We start from the raw sequence: 19,958 nt of genomic DNA on the forward strand, positions 1-19,958 counted from the left end.
TAGCAAGGATGATCAATAAGGTAGGATAGATGTATATATATTACTTGCAGTGATGCCTCTCCTGCCTCTGTTTTTCAGAGTCAGCTTCCTGTTCTGTTTTTCCAGGGAGACTTGGACCTTATCACTCTCAAAATTTGAATCATGCCTTCCCTGTCAGCAGATAACCCCACTTTCTACTTCAGAGAAAAAAGAGGCTAGAGCTGGAACGTCTTTTCCCTTTGTGCTGCCACATCTGTAAACTCCAGCACAATACCTAGGACAGAACCAACCACTAGTGAACATTTTTTGGATGGATGGGCAATTAGAGAGCAGGATAAATGAATGTGCACCTTTGGTCTTTAGAAATGGTAGCTATTTTTGATCATGTATAATACGAGGGCCTCAAAATCTGAAATCTGCTGCTTTTGAAAAGCAGGTCATCTTGAGGTTTTTCCATTTTTACCTTCCAGACTGTGAAATGAAGTTAGTTTAAATGCTGAACAGCAAAAATTTCCTAATCAGTTGCTGTATGTGGGCTGGATTACAGTAACATCACTTCATTTTGAGTCGGGCAACTCAGGCATTTAGCTCTGAGTTTTTGACAGCATACATTTCAGTAGAATAATTATTTTTGTACCCAATCAACCCATCTTTTTTCTCAGCTATCGGTTATTTTAAACCTTCTGCCTCCAGGAGTACAGCTAGCTCTGAGCCTGGAAATGCCTAAAAATGTCTTACCTTCTCATTGCATTCTTTTTTTTTTTTTCTTTCTAATTTCAGCAACTTCTCTCTACTGTTCATTCGCATCACCAAAAGCTTAGGGACCTTGGAAAACTGTTTAAATAGTGGTATTTATCTCAATAGATTGTTTGGTTTTAAGCCTCTGAATGATTACCAATAGTTGAATTTTAGATGTATTCATCAAAAACTTTTTCCTCGGTGTCTTTTTGTGGGTGAAAGAGAAGAATGGGGGGGAACCCGGTGTACATAGATACCTTTTGGATACCCTTCTGTATTTAACTTTTTGGATGCCTTGGATATAGTCAGTGGTTGACTGCCCCAGTAAACGTTCAGAAGGACATGATAGAAATAAAGTCTGGGTTAAATCCAGGTATGAGACCCGGCCTGCAGGAGACTTAAGCTGAGAATGGGTTATTAGTCTTCCCTCTAGTGACAGATCCTACCAAAGCCACAGGGAAGAGTGTTTGAGAAACTCTTCAGAAGATTTATGTTTCACTTGAGAAGCCTCTTTAAAAGCCTTTTCCTTCTTATGGGAGGTATGTGGGGGGTAGAAACAGCATATGGTTGAAACTCTCTGCGCGGCAGACAGTGATATGTAAAAGAAGTACTTTGCTGCTAGGTGAAATTACTCTGCATGCCTCTTGCTGTCACCGACATGATTTAGTTAAATACAGATGCTTTTAGAGGGACTTTGTACTACATCATAAATATTTAACAGTTTTATAAAATATCTGTATGAATAACTGGGTGGGAAATACAGCGGCGCAGACGTTCACCCTCCACATCAGAGCCCTTGGCCTTAGAGTGTCCCCTGACCATTTCATCTGGCCGTTGAAAAAGATATGTTCAGGAAGCAAGTGTCATCCACAATTAAAGGATTCTATTTCTGTTTTTCCAGCAAAATGACGTGACGCTCAGTGTCTAACCTTTCTGATCGTCAGTAAAGTGAACTTCACAACCTCCCTCTTCGCATTATTCATAGATGTCCCAGTCCCCCAGTGACAATAGGATAGCATTAAGAAAAATCCCTTCTCAGTAAATAAATGGTATGGGGGAGGGGTCAGGAAAAGCTTTTAGACTTTCTGCAGCAACTAATGGTCTGTTTATATAAAGATACTTCATGGCCGTTAGATAAGAGTTAAAATGATAGGTATCTTGTATTTTTGATATAATTGTGAGCTTCATTTTAGAAATCAATATCTCAAGGTACGAGTGGTAAGGGGAGGTGGGTGCGGAGAGGAGGAAGGGAAGTAAGCAAGCGCAGGTTAATGTGTGTGGAGTTGGTTATTTTGTTTGGGATAGGCTGTGGAGTTTTTGTAATAAACTTAGTATGGTGTATGAAGGCGGATCCTCTATGATATGTACTGGCCAGAAATAGCCATGAAAAAATTTTCCAAAAATTTTTTCCAGCATTCTATTACGGAATTTTCAAACATACGCAAACAAGTTATGCCCATTGTCTAGATTTTACAGGTAACGTTTGCTGCATTTGCTTTATCCGATGCTCATTTTAAAATTTTTTTAATTTTTATTTATTTTTTAAAGATTTTATTTATTTATTTATTTGACAGACAGAGATCACAAGTAGGCAGAGAGGCAGGCAGAGAGAGAGAGAGGAGGAAGCAGGCTCCCTGCTGAGCAGAGAGCCTGATGCGGGCTCAATCCCAGGCGACCCCCCAGTGCTCATTTTTATCTGTCCATCCACTCTTATTTTTGATGCCCTTTCAAGTAAGTTGCATACATGCATGCATTTTATTCCCACATATCCCAGTCTGCCTGGTAATATGTGTTTTATTACAGTCTTTAAAGGAATATGTAAGTGACGCATTATGCCAACAAACAGAATACAGGTCTCGCTGAAATGAGTCATCATATTTGGACCTGGGATTTTCTAGGCATCATATTTCAGAATTTCACTCCATTAGCAACAGCCTTCAGCCTTGTTTCTCCTGCTCCTGACAATCACTCCTTCCCTGTGCCAGTCTTCTGACTCTCCAAATTAAAAGAAGCCATAACCTTGCCTCACCAGTTCTCAGCTGTCGGCTATCTTCATATCCCATGTTTTTGAAACATTGCAATAATATGGCTGATCCCTATATAGATGTGACAGTCTTCTTTCCTCTCTTAATACAAGCTCCCTTCCATCCACCAGAGTCTCTGTTCTGTACCTTTCTATGTGAGCATAAAGCTCATTGTCATGTTGCCATTGTTAAACTGATTTCTTAGCTCCAGCCTGTCCTGCGTGTAAGTGATGGGGCTCCGCAGTGCACATCCTGCGTGTCTCCGTAGTGTGAAGCAATCAGATTGAATAAATGAGTCCAAATATGAAATATTGATCTCTGGATATCTTCCAGAAAGAGGGCCTGAATATTCAGGAGAGTTGTGACCCAGAGTGGTCATGGGAGCTCTAAACAGGGTTAAATTTCAAGTAGAAGCATTCACAGTGCAAGTTCAAAGTGAGATATTTCTATAGAGATGATCCGCAGCAGTAGTAACAGAACATCGAAACCCTCCCTTCTCCTGTTCCTTTGTATTGATATTGGCAGTACATCACCAAAGCGCTTTCCTTTGTAGACATGAGTAGAAAGGGGAGGAGCATGAGACCTGAATTGTAGTCTTGACTCTGAAATTAATTTTGGTGTGACTCCAGGAAGATTATTTTTACCTCCTGGGACCTTTTTTCTTCTTGGACAAAATAAAATTCACGGGCAAGTCCTGCCTCAGCTCCAACACTTAGTAAATGAAAAATTTAGATCTAATTATTCTTGAGATTATAGTTCATCTCTGCATGAAAGCCTAAATCCTTTCACTCCTTGTAATTTCTGAAATGCATAGAAAAGAAGCAAGTCATTCTTAAACAGATCTGAACCTAGCAACATATTGTGTGACTTATGATGGAAGATTTTGGAGACCAAGTGACAAGATCCTTTTATCTTATGACTGTTAAATTCGTATTTTTAAAGTAATAAAAATTATAATAATGCAGAAAAAGTGTCCACCCCTTGGACTGAGAAGCAGCAGAAAAATAGGAGGCTGGCGTTTGATTTTAAATAGGATACTTCTGCTTCTGTGAGCATTATAAGGCTTATGACCTTACAGCAGCATTGCCAGATAAGTGATTCCCTCAGAATGCCAAATCAGTTCTGACAACTGCATATATTTTTATTCCTGTTCTTTTTTCTTTTGGTGCAACTTTGTATTTTCATTTTGATCAGCAGCAAGGAGCGAGAATTACGTAGACTCTAAGGAAAAGGCATATTGTAAGATGTTTCCTCTGGATGAACTCTTCTCAAACTTACAAATTTGGAGTATATTTAAAAGTAGGTCACTTCAGATAATTCCCTTCCTGAAGCTTCCTTGATTCCAGGTGAGTTGTGAGGGTTTATTTTATAGAAGGCTTTATAGGATGTTTCAGAGTCTCTTGAGCGGATGGTACTGTCTTATAAGTAATTCATAAGTGCCTTCCTGTGTGAACCATCTCATGTTCAACAGGTTCTGTCTGAAGCAGAAGATGGAAAAATCAAAGTAACAAATTCCAGAGCATTTGTAAAAGTGATGGGTTGTGCCGTACAGTGCATTTCTGGATTGATATGGGGATTCGTTTATAGAGTCAGCTGACAAGGAAGTGAAACAAATAGCTAATGCCTAAGTGTAAATCAAGTTTAATTACTTCCATGTTTGAAACCGTACTGACTTTGTATTACACGGACATTGATTATCAGAGATGTTTCTCCCTGATGTTTAATTTCTCTTAGCGCAACAAGGTATAGCCTTTATTATTTTCCTTAAGTAACATTATATACGTGCTCACAAAAGTGCCGATTGTCCCTTGTATTTTTGTTACACTTGCCGTAAGACTTGAGAATAAAGCAAACAAAAATTCTCTCTTAGCCCTGGTGCTCTGTCATGTGACCTTAGAGCAGTGAATATTAATGAAATAAGCAAAGCTATTTGTTCAAGGTAACTAATCCAGCCTGTATAGCTGTAGTAAACATTACGATCGACTCTTCATCCGTATATTATCAAAGAAGTCCCTATAAGGATAATTTTCTTTCTTTCTATGATGCATATACGCGCACACACTAACATTATTTGTGTTTATTCACACAAAGACAACTCTTACCTGGCATACCCATGCCTTTCACATGTTTTCCCATAGTTAATTCATCTCTGTTTAGGAGAGTTTCCGTATCGATGCATTGATTCAACAATACGTGGTGATTTCTGTGTGCCAGCCATGTTCTAGGCAAAAGGGATACAGTGATGGAAACAGAGACAAGTGCTTGGCCTTATGGGATTGACATTCAGGCAGTGAATTTATCAGCCACTTCATAAAAAAACACACTGCCTAGAACATACAGATAATTCAGAATAATTGCCACTTTCTCCCTCATCCTTTGCTCCTGTTTCTAGTATATTCTAAATAGGGGAATGGGATAGAGTTGAACAAAGAGAAATAATACTTTCAGTGTATAAAATGAGATAGAGTTGTAAGTCTTGGCTCATTTTCTCATAAAATGTCTTTTGAAACACTCAGTGACATATCAGTTGATTATATCTTTATTCATGCTCCTGAGTTCCTCGGGATGCAGTGTTACATCATCAACATCAATTCAGAGTTCGGAGTTAGTTAATGACTTTCAGAGATTTACTGCCACGTGACCTACCGAGATTTTTGTAGATGAAAGGGCAACCTAAATGTACCCAAGTCTCATTATTTTAGTGCAGTCCACTAGTAAAACTGGTCAGGCGGAACATATTTTCCTTTTAAAATTAAATGTTGGAGAAGCTGAAACTGTGGTGGGTGTCCAAGAGTTATTCTTTTTCGTTATTGAGTTAGAATTCACATAACCGAAAATCATTCTGATGTGAGCGAGTCACTAATATTTATCACAATGTTGTGCAACCATCTCCAACTGCTTCCAGAACATGTCCAGTGTAATTTTAAAAGAAAGATGACTTAAAAATAAAAAATAAAATAAACTCTGTTTGTATATAACTAACGATTTTTACTTACGGGGAGTGAGACACAAATAGGTTCTCTCAAAGTAAAGAAAACTTATAAGTCTCCCATTTAATAGAGATACCTTTCTATATATAAAATTCTCACATCCTCTTCTTTGAGGTCATGTACTATGTCTTGAGCAATAGAGGATCTCAACCATAAAGAACAAAATGTACCAGGGTGAATCAATCATCTCATTACAAAATGAGAACATAAGACCCACGGTCAATACCAAATATTTGATACAGCATCTCATAAAATACTTCTTAAAATTAAGTCGGATTGTCTTCTCTGAGAAAATTTTCACTGAGTAAGAATAAAGTATAATAAAAAACAAAACAAAATAAAACAAAACAAAAAAAGAATAAAGTATAGTCAGAGTCTTTGCTCGCCTTTAAGACTGGAGAGAAAACTCTTACCCTGTAAGGTAGAATGAGTTTCATATCCTCCATTTAGTTTTATGAATAATCTAGAAGAACATCAGATAGCACATGGATTTGGTTTACCCTCAGAGAACTATTCTGTTCAGTTGAAGAGAGAAGAATTACAGGAACAGTAGTTAAGTTTTGGTTTATTCCCAGTTTTCCATCCACTGCAAGGATCTGTGGTGGTTAAGCATGAAGCATAGTTGTAACAGAGTTTCACTAGGATAATACAGATTCTCAAAAGGCATATTTAGGAACAATCAGAAAAATTTGGTAAGGATGTACCTGAACTGAAAACTAAAAGATTGGAAAAAATGAACAAGAGTACAGGAGGTATTTTGAATAATTAGACAGATGTGAAGAAAGTTTGCCCATTTATTAGAGGGGACATAATCTATGTAATTCAATTTCAGTTAAAAATAAAAACCAAACGAAATGTATGTACTGAATGGATAACACAACTCTAGGCTTGAGACAGCCAGATAGTGATAGACCTGGCCTTCAAAGAAATTATATTCTTCAGTCTTATACCTATGGCATAATTAAATAATAGCACAGATTGTGAAGATGTGCCCCATTAGTGGTACAGTTAAGAAAATGTTGGGTCCATGACTTGGAATCACAGAAAGGCTCCAGGGAGGAGTTGGGGCCACCTGGAGAATGACTTTCAACTGAGTGGGAAGAGGCTAGGGGATGCATTTGAGTACTCTGTCTTCTCCATAGGAAGCAGTAAGTTTTTAAGGTTAGCTTAGAACATGAAGCGTTCTTGTGAAAACTGTGATTTTGTAATTCATTAGCAAATACATAAATCATTACATTTTATCCATAGTCCTCTCCAATGACTATAATTTAGAAACAGAATGATCCTGGGGGGCCTGGGTGGCTCGGTCAGTTGAGTGTCTGGTTGGTTTTGCCTGAGGTCATGATCTCCTGGGTCATGGGATGGAGTTCCGAGGTCCGGCTCCGTGCTCAGCAGGGAATCTGCTTGGGATTCTCTCCCTCTGCCCTTCCCCCCAGCTTGTGCTCATGCATGTTCTCTCTCTCTTTCTCTAAATAAATAAATAAATCTTAAAAAACAAAAAGAAGAAATGAAATTATCCCAGTCATTGTGGTACTAGACACCACAAAGTAGAGTCTATGTTTTTATCCATAAAATTCAGGAGCAAGGATAAGCTTTTTCAGAGATAAACATTTTCAGAGTGAAAGAGCCAAAATACAGAAAAAAAAAAAAATGGAAAAGAGGAAAGAAATTTGGGTGATATGGCCAAAGGCGAACTGGCATTTACCATCCTCTTTCATCTGCCAGAACTGTGCTAAATACTTTTGATAATAAAATAAATGAAATAAATGCTGAACCCAATAGCCTGAAGTAGCAAAGGAATTTGAGTATATCTGAGGATATGATGGGATTTTTTTTCTTCATTGAAGCTGGCTTAGAAGAAAACTGGAATATTATGAAAGTGGATCAGAAATACATGTGTATTTTCATTTTCTTCTGCCAAATTCCATTCTGAATTACCCCATCTCCTCCTGTCCCAGGTCAGCTTTCTAACATTTACTTCCTTACCTTCTGCGGTGGATGAATTATGGTGGCAAAATCTTTGTCACTGCCCCATCAAGACTTACTCCCCTCCCCCCATCCCCATCCTGCTTCGCCAGTAGGAGACAATGGAAATAACCCACGTATCCTGCAGATTCAGTCTGCGGGAGGACTGGCACCTTGTGCTTCCTCCATCTTGGGATGCTTCTGCTCAGAACCCAGCCACTGTGCTGTGAGAAGCCCAAGCCACAGGGCGAGGCGCTAGGTTGGTGCACCCTCCTTGGGCTCCCAGGCGACATCTGGCATCAGCTGCTGGTCATGTGAGTGAGTGGAGTCTTCAGTATTTCAGCCCAGTTGTACCCCGGCTGAGGGCAGCCCCAGCTGACATCAAATGGAGTAGAAGAACCAGTCAGCTGAACCCAGTCAGCCCGCAGACTCGTGAGCTAGAATACAACCCTTGTTCTTGTTGTTGTTGTTTTTAAAGGTTTTATTTATTTATTTGAAAGACAGAGATCACAAGCAGGCAGAGAGAGAGGGGGAAGCGGGCTCCCCGCGGAGCAGAGAGCCCGATGTGGGGCTCGATCCCAGGACCCTGGGATCATGACCTGAGCCGAAGGCAGAGGCTTTAACCCACTGAGCCATCCAGGCTCCCCCAACCCTTGTTTTTTTAAGCTATTTCAGGGCAGTGTGTTTCACAGAAGTAGGTAACTGAGGGAGCTTTCCGGAAAAAATGCTGGAACTGAAACTGTGGAGGAGCTTGTTCACTTTCCATTATAAATAGGGTCACATTTCAATAGCCTGTGCTTGATCCTTAGAACTTCTGGGTTATCACCAGGCAAAATTTTAGAAAGCTCTTATTTTGGCAATGTTGCCCTTTAAGTTTGTTTACAAAGTTTTTTTCATTGTTAACGCTTTCTGGTTCCCTTATTCTCCCATTGAAATGATAGGTAAGCAATATAGAATCAGATGCATTATTGTGATTAAAAAGAAAAGCAGTATTTTTCAGCAGAAATAGCATGAGTCAGACTTTTGTTCAGATCTTGGCCCTGTCACTTAATAGCTTTGTGACTGTGACTAAGTTACCTAAGCTGCCTGAGTCTGTTTCTTTCTTTTCTTTTCTTTTATTTGAAGATTTTATTTATTTGTTTGACAGACAGAGATCACAAGTAGGCAGAGAGGCAGGCAGAGAGAGAGGAGGAAGCAGGCTCCCTGCTGAGCAGAGGGCCCGATGCAGGACTTGATCCCAGGACCTTGAGATCATGACCTGAGCCAAAGGCAGAGGCTTAACCCACTGAGCCACCCAGGCACCCCCCCCTTTTTTTTTTTTTTGAAGATAATATGTACTATACAGGGTTAGTGAAGATAAGAAATAAGACGTGTTAACAACCTAGCAGAGTGCCCGGCATAAAGGTGGAGCTCTATAAATGTAGCTTCTGTTGTGATGAACGAGGTGGTAATGTGATTTTTAAAAGGTAGCAAATTCTGGCTCATGTTAATATTTTATTTTTTTTAAAGATTTTATTTATTTATTTGACAGACAGAGATCACAAGCAAGTAGAGAGGCAGGCAGAGAGAGAGAGTGGGAAGCAGGCTCACTACCGAGCAGAGAGCCCGATGTGGGGCTCGATCCCAGGACCCTGGGATCATGACCTAGCAGAAGGCAGACTTGAACACACAGAGCCACCCAGGTGCCACTCATGTTAATTTTTTAAAGGGACACAGAAATATGGGTGCTCCTGGGCTTTATTGGGTTGGATCCTGAAAGATTAAAGTGTTGTATCCTTGGAGTTCTTCCTCCAAATAGCTATGTTTCATCCAAAGGAAATTCTGATCCCTCTCTGACTGACACCACCCTTCCTCACTTCTTTCCTGCTATAGGGGATTCGATTAAGGGTTAAAGGCAACCTTCTGCTCCTAGGCCCTAGGGGGACACTAATGAAGATTTTTTTTTTCTTTACCTCCTGTACCCCGTACCTCAGTTACATTCACCTTCTGATTTGGTGGGAAACAACTTTACAGGATGCTGGCTTTCTGTAAGCCTCTCTTAGCTTCAAGGTGCCATGGGGCTCTTGGAACACCTCTCCCGGGAGGACACATACACACCCCACAGTCTGATGTGTGTAGTCCAGGGGAAAGAACCAGTGTGGCAGCCCACAGGATTTTGTCTCACTGTTTTGTCCTAGTCTTTGTAGGATACAATGTTTTCCTTTCTAAATGTTGGGTGTCTTTAGGATGACAAGTAGAGCAGAGCCCGATAATTTCTTTGCAGAATATGTTTGCTCTGAGTGATTAAGGTGAGGTGAGTAGTTGTTGGTACAGGCTGAGGACCACTTTTTGTAACTCTGGGTTACTATCCTGGGTTTCTTCTCTTACCTGCCCGACACGGGCTGCCTGAACCCCATTTTGATTTTTGAAACCTGGATAATTGATGATCGGCTGTGGACAAAATGTCAATGTATTATACTTGAGTGTTGGTTTGGGTTGGGACAGAAGTGAGGAGGTAGGGACCGTGTATTTAAACTGGGTGATCTGTAAAGGAATTATAAAGTACCCTAATTTAGTGCAAACATTTACTTTGCTTATATTGGTTTTGCATATTTACATGAATATTGATTATTAAAATGTTAATACCTCTCAGTATGAATACTGTAAATGCTGAAATGTGGATTTCCTATCATAGGAAATTTCATGTCCATTGTTAGAATCTTTTTTTTTTTTAAGATTTTATTTATTTATTTGACAGAGATCACAAGTAGGCAGAGAGAGAGGAGGAAGCAGGCTCCCAGCTGAGCAGAGAGCCCGATGCGGGGCTCGATCCCATGACCCTGGGATCATGACCTGAGCCAAAGGAGGAGGCTTTAACCCACTGAGCCACCCAGGCGCCCCCATCACTGTTAGAATCTTTAAGAAAACCCTCACTGGGACGCCTGGGTGGCTCAGTTGGTTGGGCGGCTGCCTTCGGCTCAGGTCATGATCCCGGTGTTCTGGGATCGAGTCCCGCATCGGGCTCCTTGCTCAGCGGGGAGCCTGCTTCTCCCTCTGCCTCTGCCTGCCTCTCTGTCTGCCTGTGCTCGCTCACGCTCTCTCTCTCTCTAACAAATAAATAGATAAAATCTTAAAAAAAAAAAAAAAAAAAGAAAACCCTCACTACTTTAAAATCAAGTAGTAAATGGGGCACCTGACTGGCTCAGCCAGTTGAGCTTCTGACTCCTGGTTTCAGCTCAGGTCATGATCTCAGGTTCCTGAGATGCAGCCCCACATTGGACTCCCCGCTGAGTGTGGAGCCTGCTTGGGAATCTCTCCCTCTGCCCCTTCCCCGGCTCGTGCTCTCCCTCCTCCCCTCTCTAAAATAAACAAATTAATTAAAAAAAAAAATAAAATGTTAAAGCTAGAAAGGCATAAGATCTTATTTTAAGTATTATTTTAAAATACTGGTTATTGGTATGTAAGTGCGGGTTGGGGGAGAATAAGTCATTTTGCCCATCAGCTTGTCACTAGTCATAATGACAATTAGGCGCATCGTTTCAGGCTTTTTGTAGTTGTTACTGCAAACACATTTTGAGATTTAACGTCCTTCACATCATTTATAGTTATGGGCCGATCTCATTTTGAAAGAGATGATAATATTCTTATGGCTGCATGCCCACTTAAAGCTGAAAACTATTTCAGAGCAGCAGAGATGGTGCCGTGCAAAATATAATGTGCTTAAAGCAGACTTTCTCGGACTTGAGCTCTAGATTTATTGCTTCTGGGACGCCTAGGATGGTTGTGTAGTACAGATTTAGAGAGAGTTTTTAAGACTCTTACTGACAGAGGTGAGCAAAATGGTTCCTTGGCAACCATTCCGGTGTGAGGCCACAGCGACGTGTGAGGCCACAGCGACGCAGGGATTAAAGGTTCCGACGCGCGCGCTGTGAACGGACAGGCGAGCTCGGGAGGCTCAGGGAATCCTGTACTCCCTGTTAGAGACGGCGTTTCTTCCGGCCTTTTAATGGTTGCTGTTTTAAAAGGGGGAGAAAAAACCTGCGTTGAAACTATCTGTAAGGTAAAGCTACTGAAACTTAACCCAGAAGGCATGGTCGTGTGGAAAACTCTCCTTAATCCTTGCAGTGTGGTTCTAGCTGAGGACATGTGGTGTCTATTACAGGAACCGGGGAATTTCAAACCTCTGCAGTGTGGGGTCACAGCGAAGGCTAATTTCAAAATGAAGTGGTAGCCTTTGCTCCCTTCGTAGGGCTCTTTACCAGTGTTTCTTATTAGCTTGACATTAGTCTCGGGCTGCTGCGGGTGGGAAGAGGAAATGGAAGTTTAAATGGGACCAGAGTGGGGATTCATGAACACCTCTCCCCTCGCCTAGCCCCCCCCCCCCCGCCCCAGCGTAGATAGTCTCCCCACTTCAACCTGGGTATTGCAAAGTCTTCCAGGATCCTGGGGAACAGGGCTGAAGGCAGAGCTGTCCATGGTTTGAAAAAAAATGTTCTAACTGTTGGTTGAAAATCAGGTAATAACAGTCCTCTTGGTGAACAAAACTTATTAGAGGGCAGGGGAAGGAATGCTCTCTCTCGCGGCAGGCAAGAAGAAATTGCTGTTGAAAAGCTTACCTCTCTAGGGAGGAATCAGATATCAGACTTTGCCAAGCCTCAGGTCCAACCCATAAGGTCCCACCTACATCCCCCGCCCCATCCCAGCTTTGTTAGATTGCTAGCATCGATCGCTGGCTTTTTCTGACCCAACAGTGGGTGAAGGAAAGAGAGCCGGCAAGCCTTAAAGCAAGCAAGGTGGGGGTGGAGAACTGGGGCCGCTTTTTTGTAGAGAGAAAGTGAAAAGGAAGAAAAGGGGTGGGGGCCACGGGACCGAGCTTAACCGGTGCCTGCCTGCTTCTCTTTGATTTGATGGCCTTTATTCCTTCTAATTGGATAAAATAGGAAGTCACTGGCAGTCCTGTGTTGCTGGGTATACTGATTTTACTCAGACCAGCCAGCAGCTCTGGAGTGCGGACAGAGGGAGGAGGGAGGAAAGAGAGAGAGAGAGAGGGAGAGAGAGAGGGAGGGAGAGGAAAGGAGAGAGAGAACGTCTTTGGATGAGGAGGGGAAAGGAAGAGAAAGAGACTATGAAGCAGGGCAGCGCCGCAGAGGAAGAAAGTGAATGAGCGCTCAAGAAGGACAAAGAGGAGTGGTTGGGGGGTGGGGGTGGAGGCAGGGCGGGGAGGGGAGTCACCGCCCCTCCGGGCCGCACTCTTCCCCTCGGATCCCTCTGTGATGATCCTGTTTGCGGTGATGCTCCGAGGGCAGGCACCTGCTGCTCTGTAATGATTCAGCCTGCTTCAGCCGTCGCGTTCACACAGCAGGATGCTGTTGCTACTGTCACTGCTGCCTCTCCTGCCGCCGCCGCTGCTGCCGCCCCCGCCGCCGCCGCTGGTCCTGCTTTTGCTTTTACTTCTGCATGACAGTTGTTTCCTCCATCTAAGCAGACACCAGCTTCAGATGCTCGAGGTGAGAAACATGCCTTTCAGTTTGGGCTACTGGTTTACTTAATTGACCCACCGCGGGCTCGGTTTCTGTTTTGGCCCCCAGCCCTCTCTCTCGACCAGCCGGGATGGTTTGGAGAAGCATTTGAAAGAACTGCCAAAGTGGCCCAGGGACAGCAGTCACGAATTACAGTATACTTTTATTTGGTAGTTGTAGAGGTTTTTTTTTTTTTTTTTTCCTCCTTCCTTCCTCCTGAATTCCTCTTGCTTTTGATAATGGCCTTGGACTTGGAAGACTTATCGATTTCCCCCTGTAAGATGCTGTATCATTTGGTTGGGGGGGGCTCTGCATGGTAATGGACCATGAGAGAGGCCAGGCCTTCTGGAGGTGAGCCGATGGAGATTTATTCCCCAGACATGTCCGAGGGAGCTGCCGAGAGGTCCTCCAGCCCCTCCACTCAGCTGAGTGCAGACCCATCTCTTGACGGGCTTCCGGCAGCCGAAGACATGCCAGAGACCCAGACCGACGATGGGAGAAGCCCTGGACTTGTGGGCCTGGCAGTTCCCTGCTGTGTCTGCCTGGAAGCCGAGCGCCTGAGAGGTTGTCTCAACTCTGAGAAAATCTGCATTGTCCCCATTCTGGCTTGTCTAGTCAGCCTCTGCCTCTGCATCGCCGGCCTCAAGTGGGTGTTCGTGGACAAGATATTCGAGTATGACTCTCCTACTCACCTTGACCCTGGGGGGTTAGGCCAGGACCCTATTATTTCTCTGGATCCAACTGCTGCGTCAGCCGTGTGGGTAGCATCTGAGGCGTACACTTCACCTGTCTCTAGGGCTCCATCTGAAACTGAGGTTCAAGTTACACTGCAAGTTGACAATGCTGCTGTGTCCTCCCAACCCGCAGCGGTCCCCACCCCGAAGAATCGAATCTTTGCTTTTTCTTTCCTGCCATCCACTGCACCGTCCTTCCCTTTCCCCACACGGAACCCTGAGGTGAGAACACCCAAGTCAGCAACTCAGCCACAAACAACAGAAACTAATCTCCAAACTGCTCCTAAACTTTGTAAGTAGAGAGAGAGAGAGAGATGATGATGATGAATAATGGAAACGGGTGGGCTTGAGGCACTAAAAGGCGTTCTCTAGCACGCAGGGAGCTGTTTCCTTGTCCTCTGTTTTAATTGCATGGTTTTGTTGAAGCGCATCATGTGACTGGAACGCTTGGGGTGGCCTTGAAGAGATGAGTAAAATGATCTTGCCGACTGCTGGCATGAGGCAGTGTTCCCTCCAGCCGGATGGCTCACGGGCTGGGTGGGGGGACCCGCAACTTGAGCGTCTGCAAGTCATGCCTGAATGTCACTGCGATCCCATTGATTTCTAACACTTTTAAAAAAATTAAGACCTCAGAGCATCCTTTCTGTTTGACATAAGTGTGCCCTCCGTGGAGTGGCGTGTGTGGTTTCCATGTGTGTCTCGTGCCCAGGTGGCTTTCCATCACCCCTCCTCACCCTTCTGTTACCCCCCGCCTACCAGAGATCCCCTGCCACCTGGTATCTGCCTCCGTCCCTCCTTCCTGTTCCCTTCCCTGATTTTTCTATCTTAATTGGCTCCTCCTGATATAGCCCATCTACCGTGCTCACCCCCCAGCCCCAGAGGCTCTCGCTGTCCTGCCCAGATTAGAGTTTTGGCTACTGAGCCCTGACTGGGGCAGCTTTATTTCCTTCAGGACGCAGTCCAAAGTTTGCATGAAGGGGTTTTTCCAAATTAGTTTTGTCTTCTGTAATCAAACGTTTAAAGAGCTTCCTTGGCAGTCGTTAAAAAGTACAAGATCCATTAGTAAGGTGCATCGTTTTGCTTTGTTTTTTTCCCAGACATGTCATTTTTGCCCGTCAGACTGCAGCCGCGCAGTTTAATAACCTGTGAGGAGGAGAGCCCACGCTCTTAAAACCATACAGAACAATGTGCTGCTGTCGCGACTGGGTCGCTGCGATGATGCTCGTACAATGGAAAGTTGATGGGGATGAAACCATGAGTAGTCAGATTGCCTCAAGCATCAGTAGAGAGGGAGGAGTTTCCTCCAGCTTTTTTTTTTTTTTTTTTTTGCTAAATGTTTCTGATTTATTTTCATTTCTCTGTCTTCTGCTACTTACTTCCTACCGTGGATGAATATTCCCTTAGTAGAAAAAGTAAAAGACGAGAGGATTTGGTTCTTAAGAACGTGTGTGAGATCTCTTAGAGTTGAGGGTAAGTGTTCCGTGATGACATACTCATCGCTTGTGTTTCCCTGTGGATGCTCAGGAAGGATAAAGGACATATTCCCCAGACGTTATGTTCCGAATGAGGGAGAGCCGTGGGGTAGGGAAACACAGAAAACTTGACTTGTGCTTGTGATTCAGGATCGTTTCCTACACAGCAGCTTCAGTGGCAAAGATTAAAAGAGAGAGAGAGGCTTGTTTTTCAGGTGTAATTAGGAAAGAACCTCCTTTCTGCAGACACGGCTTTGTATCTTTATCAAATCCCTGAAGCGTCATTAAAGGTCTGACAGACATCACTGCATTCACCGCCTCTTCCCACCTGGCAAAGTGACCGGGAAATAATACCCAGATGAAATGACAGGCTATAAAAAGCACGTACAGATCCTGCAAAGAGAAGCAAAATTCACTGGGAAGACAAGGTTATCGTCTTTTTGTCGTTACCGCTTGAAACTTGTAGTTAATTAAAATGTGCCCGGAAAGGTTTAGTTGTCCGGAAAGAGAAAGAGGACCTTTGGGGGAAAAAAAAAGTCTATAATTTTGTCATCTTTGGGGGAAATAGAAAAGCAAACAAAGACCATCCAGTTACCTTTTCCTGATCTAGGACCATGTCAAAAAGTATGTTTTGACTATCTGAGAAATTATTTTTTAAGGTAAATTCTTCTACTAAGGGATCTCATTAGGGTATGCATTCCATATAGTTTCTCCTTTCTTTATTTTTGAGCTCGGGCATTGATTTTCTGGCATATGCACTGAGTGGAAAAGATTTACTGCTGTCTAAAAGCATCGCAGTGGCCCGTTCTGGCCAGAAACACAGCTGCGGCATTTTGAAGTGTGTTGGAGATCAGCCTGGAAAAGCAGCATGGGAAGTAGTTTTCTCCTGAAAAGTTCGGGGTAGACGGTGCTTAATACTTTACAGCCTATGGGTTTTCTGTGTGGAAAACTCTGTGTTAATTTTTGGGGGGCTAGTGCCTGAAAACAATAAAAATACAAATATCCTAAAAATTATGAGTCTGTTTGTGGGATTGTGGCGGGGGAGGGAGACTGGTCTAGGGAGCTGTGTTTTCTGAGCCTCCTTTAAGTGGTTGCTTTGTTGTTTAAGAGCTTGTAACCATCCACTAAGGAAAAGCCCCCCCCCCCCCCCCCCAAAAAAAAAGCCTGGAATGAGACTGTCATTTTCTAACCTTGTTCACTTTTTTCCCCTTCAACTCCGAAAGTACTGCTTAGTCACAGGAAGATCCAGAGCCTTAAGATGGTATACATCTTAAGATGACGTTATCATATCTGAAACATGCTTCTCAGCGGTTTCAAGTCCATACTCTCCCTTTCCTGTCTGTCTGAGCATGTTCAGCATATTATGCACAGAGCTGTAGCCTTCAAGGTCATAGTCTGTGGAGGGCTAATTGATTCTTCTTTATCCTGGAGCCTAAGAGAGTGGAAGAGAGACAATCCTAGTAATTGTGTCTGCTCTGTTATTCCCCAACCAATCTACCTTCTAGTATTAGGCTTTTATTCTATAAACATTGAAATTACTCCCCTTCCTGCTGACTCTTTTAAAATTAAAACGTTCTTTGTCTTTATTGTAATAAAAAGCGATATATAATGTTTTCAGTTGCCTATAGGAATAGTGGTTACATCAGGTTTTCTAAAATGGGCATTTCTCTTATAAGGTAATATAATTTCATGTTTTCACCAGATTAATCTATGCATACATCTAGATCTCAGGAGAGCTAATGCAGGATTGGAAATATATATATACTTTTTTTTTTTTTAATTTGAAGTTTTCCTGTGTTTGGTTAGTGGTTCCCCACTATTATATCTTTATATGCCATGGTAATTGTTAAGTTTTTATTTCTCACTGGGGCACATGATACTTGAACCATTAATTTGTTTTCTTTGCCTGGGCTTTAAAGATTTTCCTTAACCTTTATTTATATGGGAAGAACTGACTCTGGGAGATTGCAAACTTAGGTTACTGTAAAAAGAGCTGATTAATTAAATTGTCGCATGGAACCAAAGTGCCATCTTGTAAGAAAATGTATTTCTGGATGGGAGAGCTGCTTGACGACACAGTCCGTAGAATAAGAGTGTGTTAGTATTTTCATCTTAGGCCAAATTTGTTTTGCTTTGTCTTAAATCTCTTTGTACTGGGTTGCACGGCAAACCATTGTTACCACAGTGACAACACAAATCACTACCATTTGCAGAAGCCCAGTGTGATTAATTGAATATACCAAAGGATTTCTTCCTTTCAGTTTAAAAGTGGCATTTATTTTAAGCCCAAGAGATTCTTCTAGGTCCTTGCAACTGTATTCTTAGGTATCTCAGAGTGGTGATTTCAGATAACTTTTCTCCACTTTAACCAAACTTATTTAAAGCCCAAGACATTTTAAAAACTGGGAGAAAGTGAAAGATCCTCGACCAAACCCAAATAATTTGATCAATTCACTGGTGAGGAAATCCGGGCTCTGAAAGATTTAATGACATTCTTTTACGAAAATGCACAACATTCCGCAAGGTTTAGTGAAATCCAAAATAGTAGGAAACAGAGGAGTGTCCTGTCCCCCAGAATTTAAACCCACACGTGGCATTTTTCTCCTGTCAGCTTTTCCCCGGTCCAGAGAGAATAGGACTGGAGACCAACTCTGGTGGCTTCAGTGGCATCCAACGGACAGGGATGTTTTTCAAGTGGGACCATTGATCGAGCATGTATAGTTCAGACTATTAAATTCAATCTCCTTCCCGCCTTCTTGTTTTGCTTTTATTAAACTTTCAGTAGTGCTCATCTTTTCCCTTTTTATTTGATCATCCGTACAGCATCCGGCTCGCTGTTGATAACAGATCGGGTTTTGCAGGGCGGGCTCTTGGCCGACATGGAGCGGATGGCTCTGTGGCTCGCCTCTTCCCTGCACTGCCCATCCTGTTCCTCCTTGTTCCTCGATGATCCCTAGATGAGTTTTCTTCTCTCCTTGGCCTTCCCACCCACCCAATTATCTCTTGAATCTTCCTTGATTTTTCTAATGATGCCACTTCGGCTTTATTTATCAATATTTCATTGCATTCTAAAATACTAAAGCATCTTCACTGATCTTTTCACATAGTTCATTACATCTTATTACTGAATGGTTATTTATACACATTACAAACACATACACAAATACGTCTCTAGAACAATATACTGATTTCTTACTGGCACAGTTGATTCAAACTTGTGTCCTGCTTCTGGACCGCTCCATCTTCTTTTCCTTAGTATGTTTCACACCGTTTCTCCCCTGACTCTTACACATTTGTACAAATCAGCATTTCTGCCTTCCCGGAAAGTCATTACGTCCCAAACCATATATCATCTTCTTCCTTCCCATTTCCTTTTACTGTCACCTCATCGGATCCTTTTAAAGTGTAAAGAAAGAGATATTTTATAGATTGAGAAACTGAGGCATAAAAAAGTTATGACTTGTTGAAAGTTGGGATGTGGAGAAAGGGGAACCCTCTTACACTGTTAGTGGGAATGCAAGTTGGTGTAGCCACTTTGGAGAACAGTGTGGAGATTCCTCATGAAATTAAAAATAGAGCTTCCCTATGACCCTGCAATTGCACTACTGGGTATTTACCCCAAAGATACGGATGTAGTGAAAAGAAGGGCCATCTGTACCCCAATGTTTATAGCAGCAATGGCCACGGTCGCCAGACTATGGAAAGAACCAAGATGCCCTTCAACGGGCGAATGGATAAGGAAGATGTGGTCCATATACGCTATGGAGTATTATGCCTCCATCAGAAAGGATGAATACCCAACTTTTGTAGCAACATGGACGGGACTGGAAGAGATTATGCTGAGTGAAATAAGTCAAGCAGAGAGAGTCAATTATCATATGGTTTCACTTATTTGTGGAGCATAACAAATAGCATGGAGGAAAAGGGGAGATGGAGAGGAGAAGGGAGTTCAGGGAAATTGGAAGGGGAGGTGAACCATGAGAGACTATGGACTCTGAAAAACAATCTGAGGGTTTTGAAGGGGCGGGGGGTGGGAGGTTGGGGGAACCAGGTGGTGGGTATTGGAGAGGGCACGGATTGCATGGAGCACTGGGTGTGGTGCAAAAATAATGAATACTGTTATGCTGAAAATAAATTAAAAAAATTAAAAAAAAAAAAAGTTGAGCGCAGAACCTCTAAGGACTAGAACATAATAACTCTTGCCTTCGGAATCTCTTTGACCTTTCTAGTCAGCCATGAGCTATTCCATGTCTACTTTTATGACCATGTTTCCATTTTTACTATTTTTGTATGTCCACAGTTTTCTTCTGTTATTTCCTCTCTCTCTTCGTTCAGTGAATACATATCAAGCACCTACTATGCAGCGAGCCCTGTTCTAGATTGACCTTATGGCAATGAAAATAAAAGCTCTTGCCCTCATAGAGCTTATGTTCTCATGAATTTGAAGAATCTAGTTGCATAGTTAAATCCACTTGAGTTATATCTTTACTTAACTATACATATAATCCTCTGTATTCAGCATTTCTTCTCTTTATCTTTTTTTTTTTTCACATTTTGA

General features: G+C 42.4%; 1 protein-coding gene across 4 annotated transcripts in view; it reads left to right on the forward strand.

The window, feature by feature from the left end:
• The window catches only part of LOC111144494 (neuregulin 1), a 1,132,137-nt gene that overhangs the window by 997,188 nt on the left and 114,991 nt on the right, over positions 1-19,958 (forward strand). For 2 of the 4 annotated variants that reach the window (XM_022498801.1, XM_022498802.1), the window contains exon 1: positions 13,554-14,220. The exons of 1 other annotated variant lie outside the window; for it this stretch is intronic. In XM_022498801.1, the coding sequence (XP_022354509.1) occupies positions 13,554-14,220 (667 nt within the window). Of the gene's footprint in view, positions 1-13,520; positions 14,221-19,958 lie in introns of those variants that run through there. One more of the 4 variants, XM_022498800.1, reaches the window with a different exon arrangement.

This window comes from Enhydra lutris, unplaced genomic scaffold (assembly GCF_002288905.1).
Source record: "Enhydra lutris kenyoni isolate GAN:26980312 unplaced genomic scaffold, ASM228890v2 scaffoldscaffold11, whole genome shotgun sequence".
Taxonomy (NCBI): Eukaryota; Metazoa; Chordata; class Mammalia; order Carnivora; family Mustelidae; genus Enhydra; species Enhydra lutris.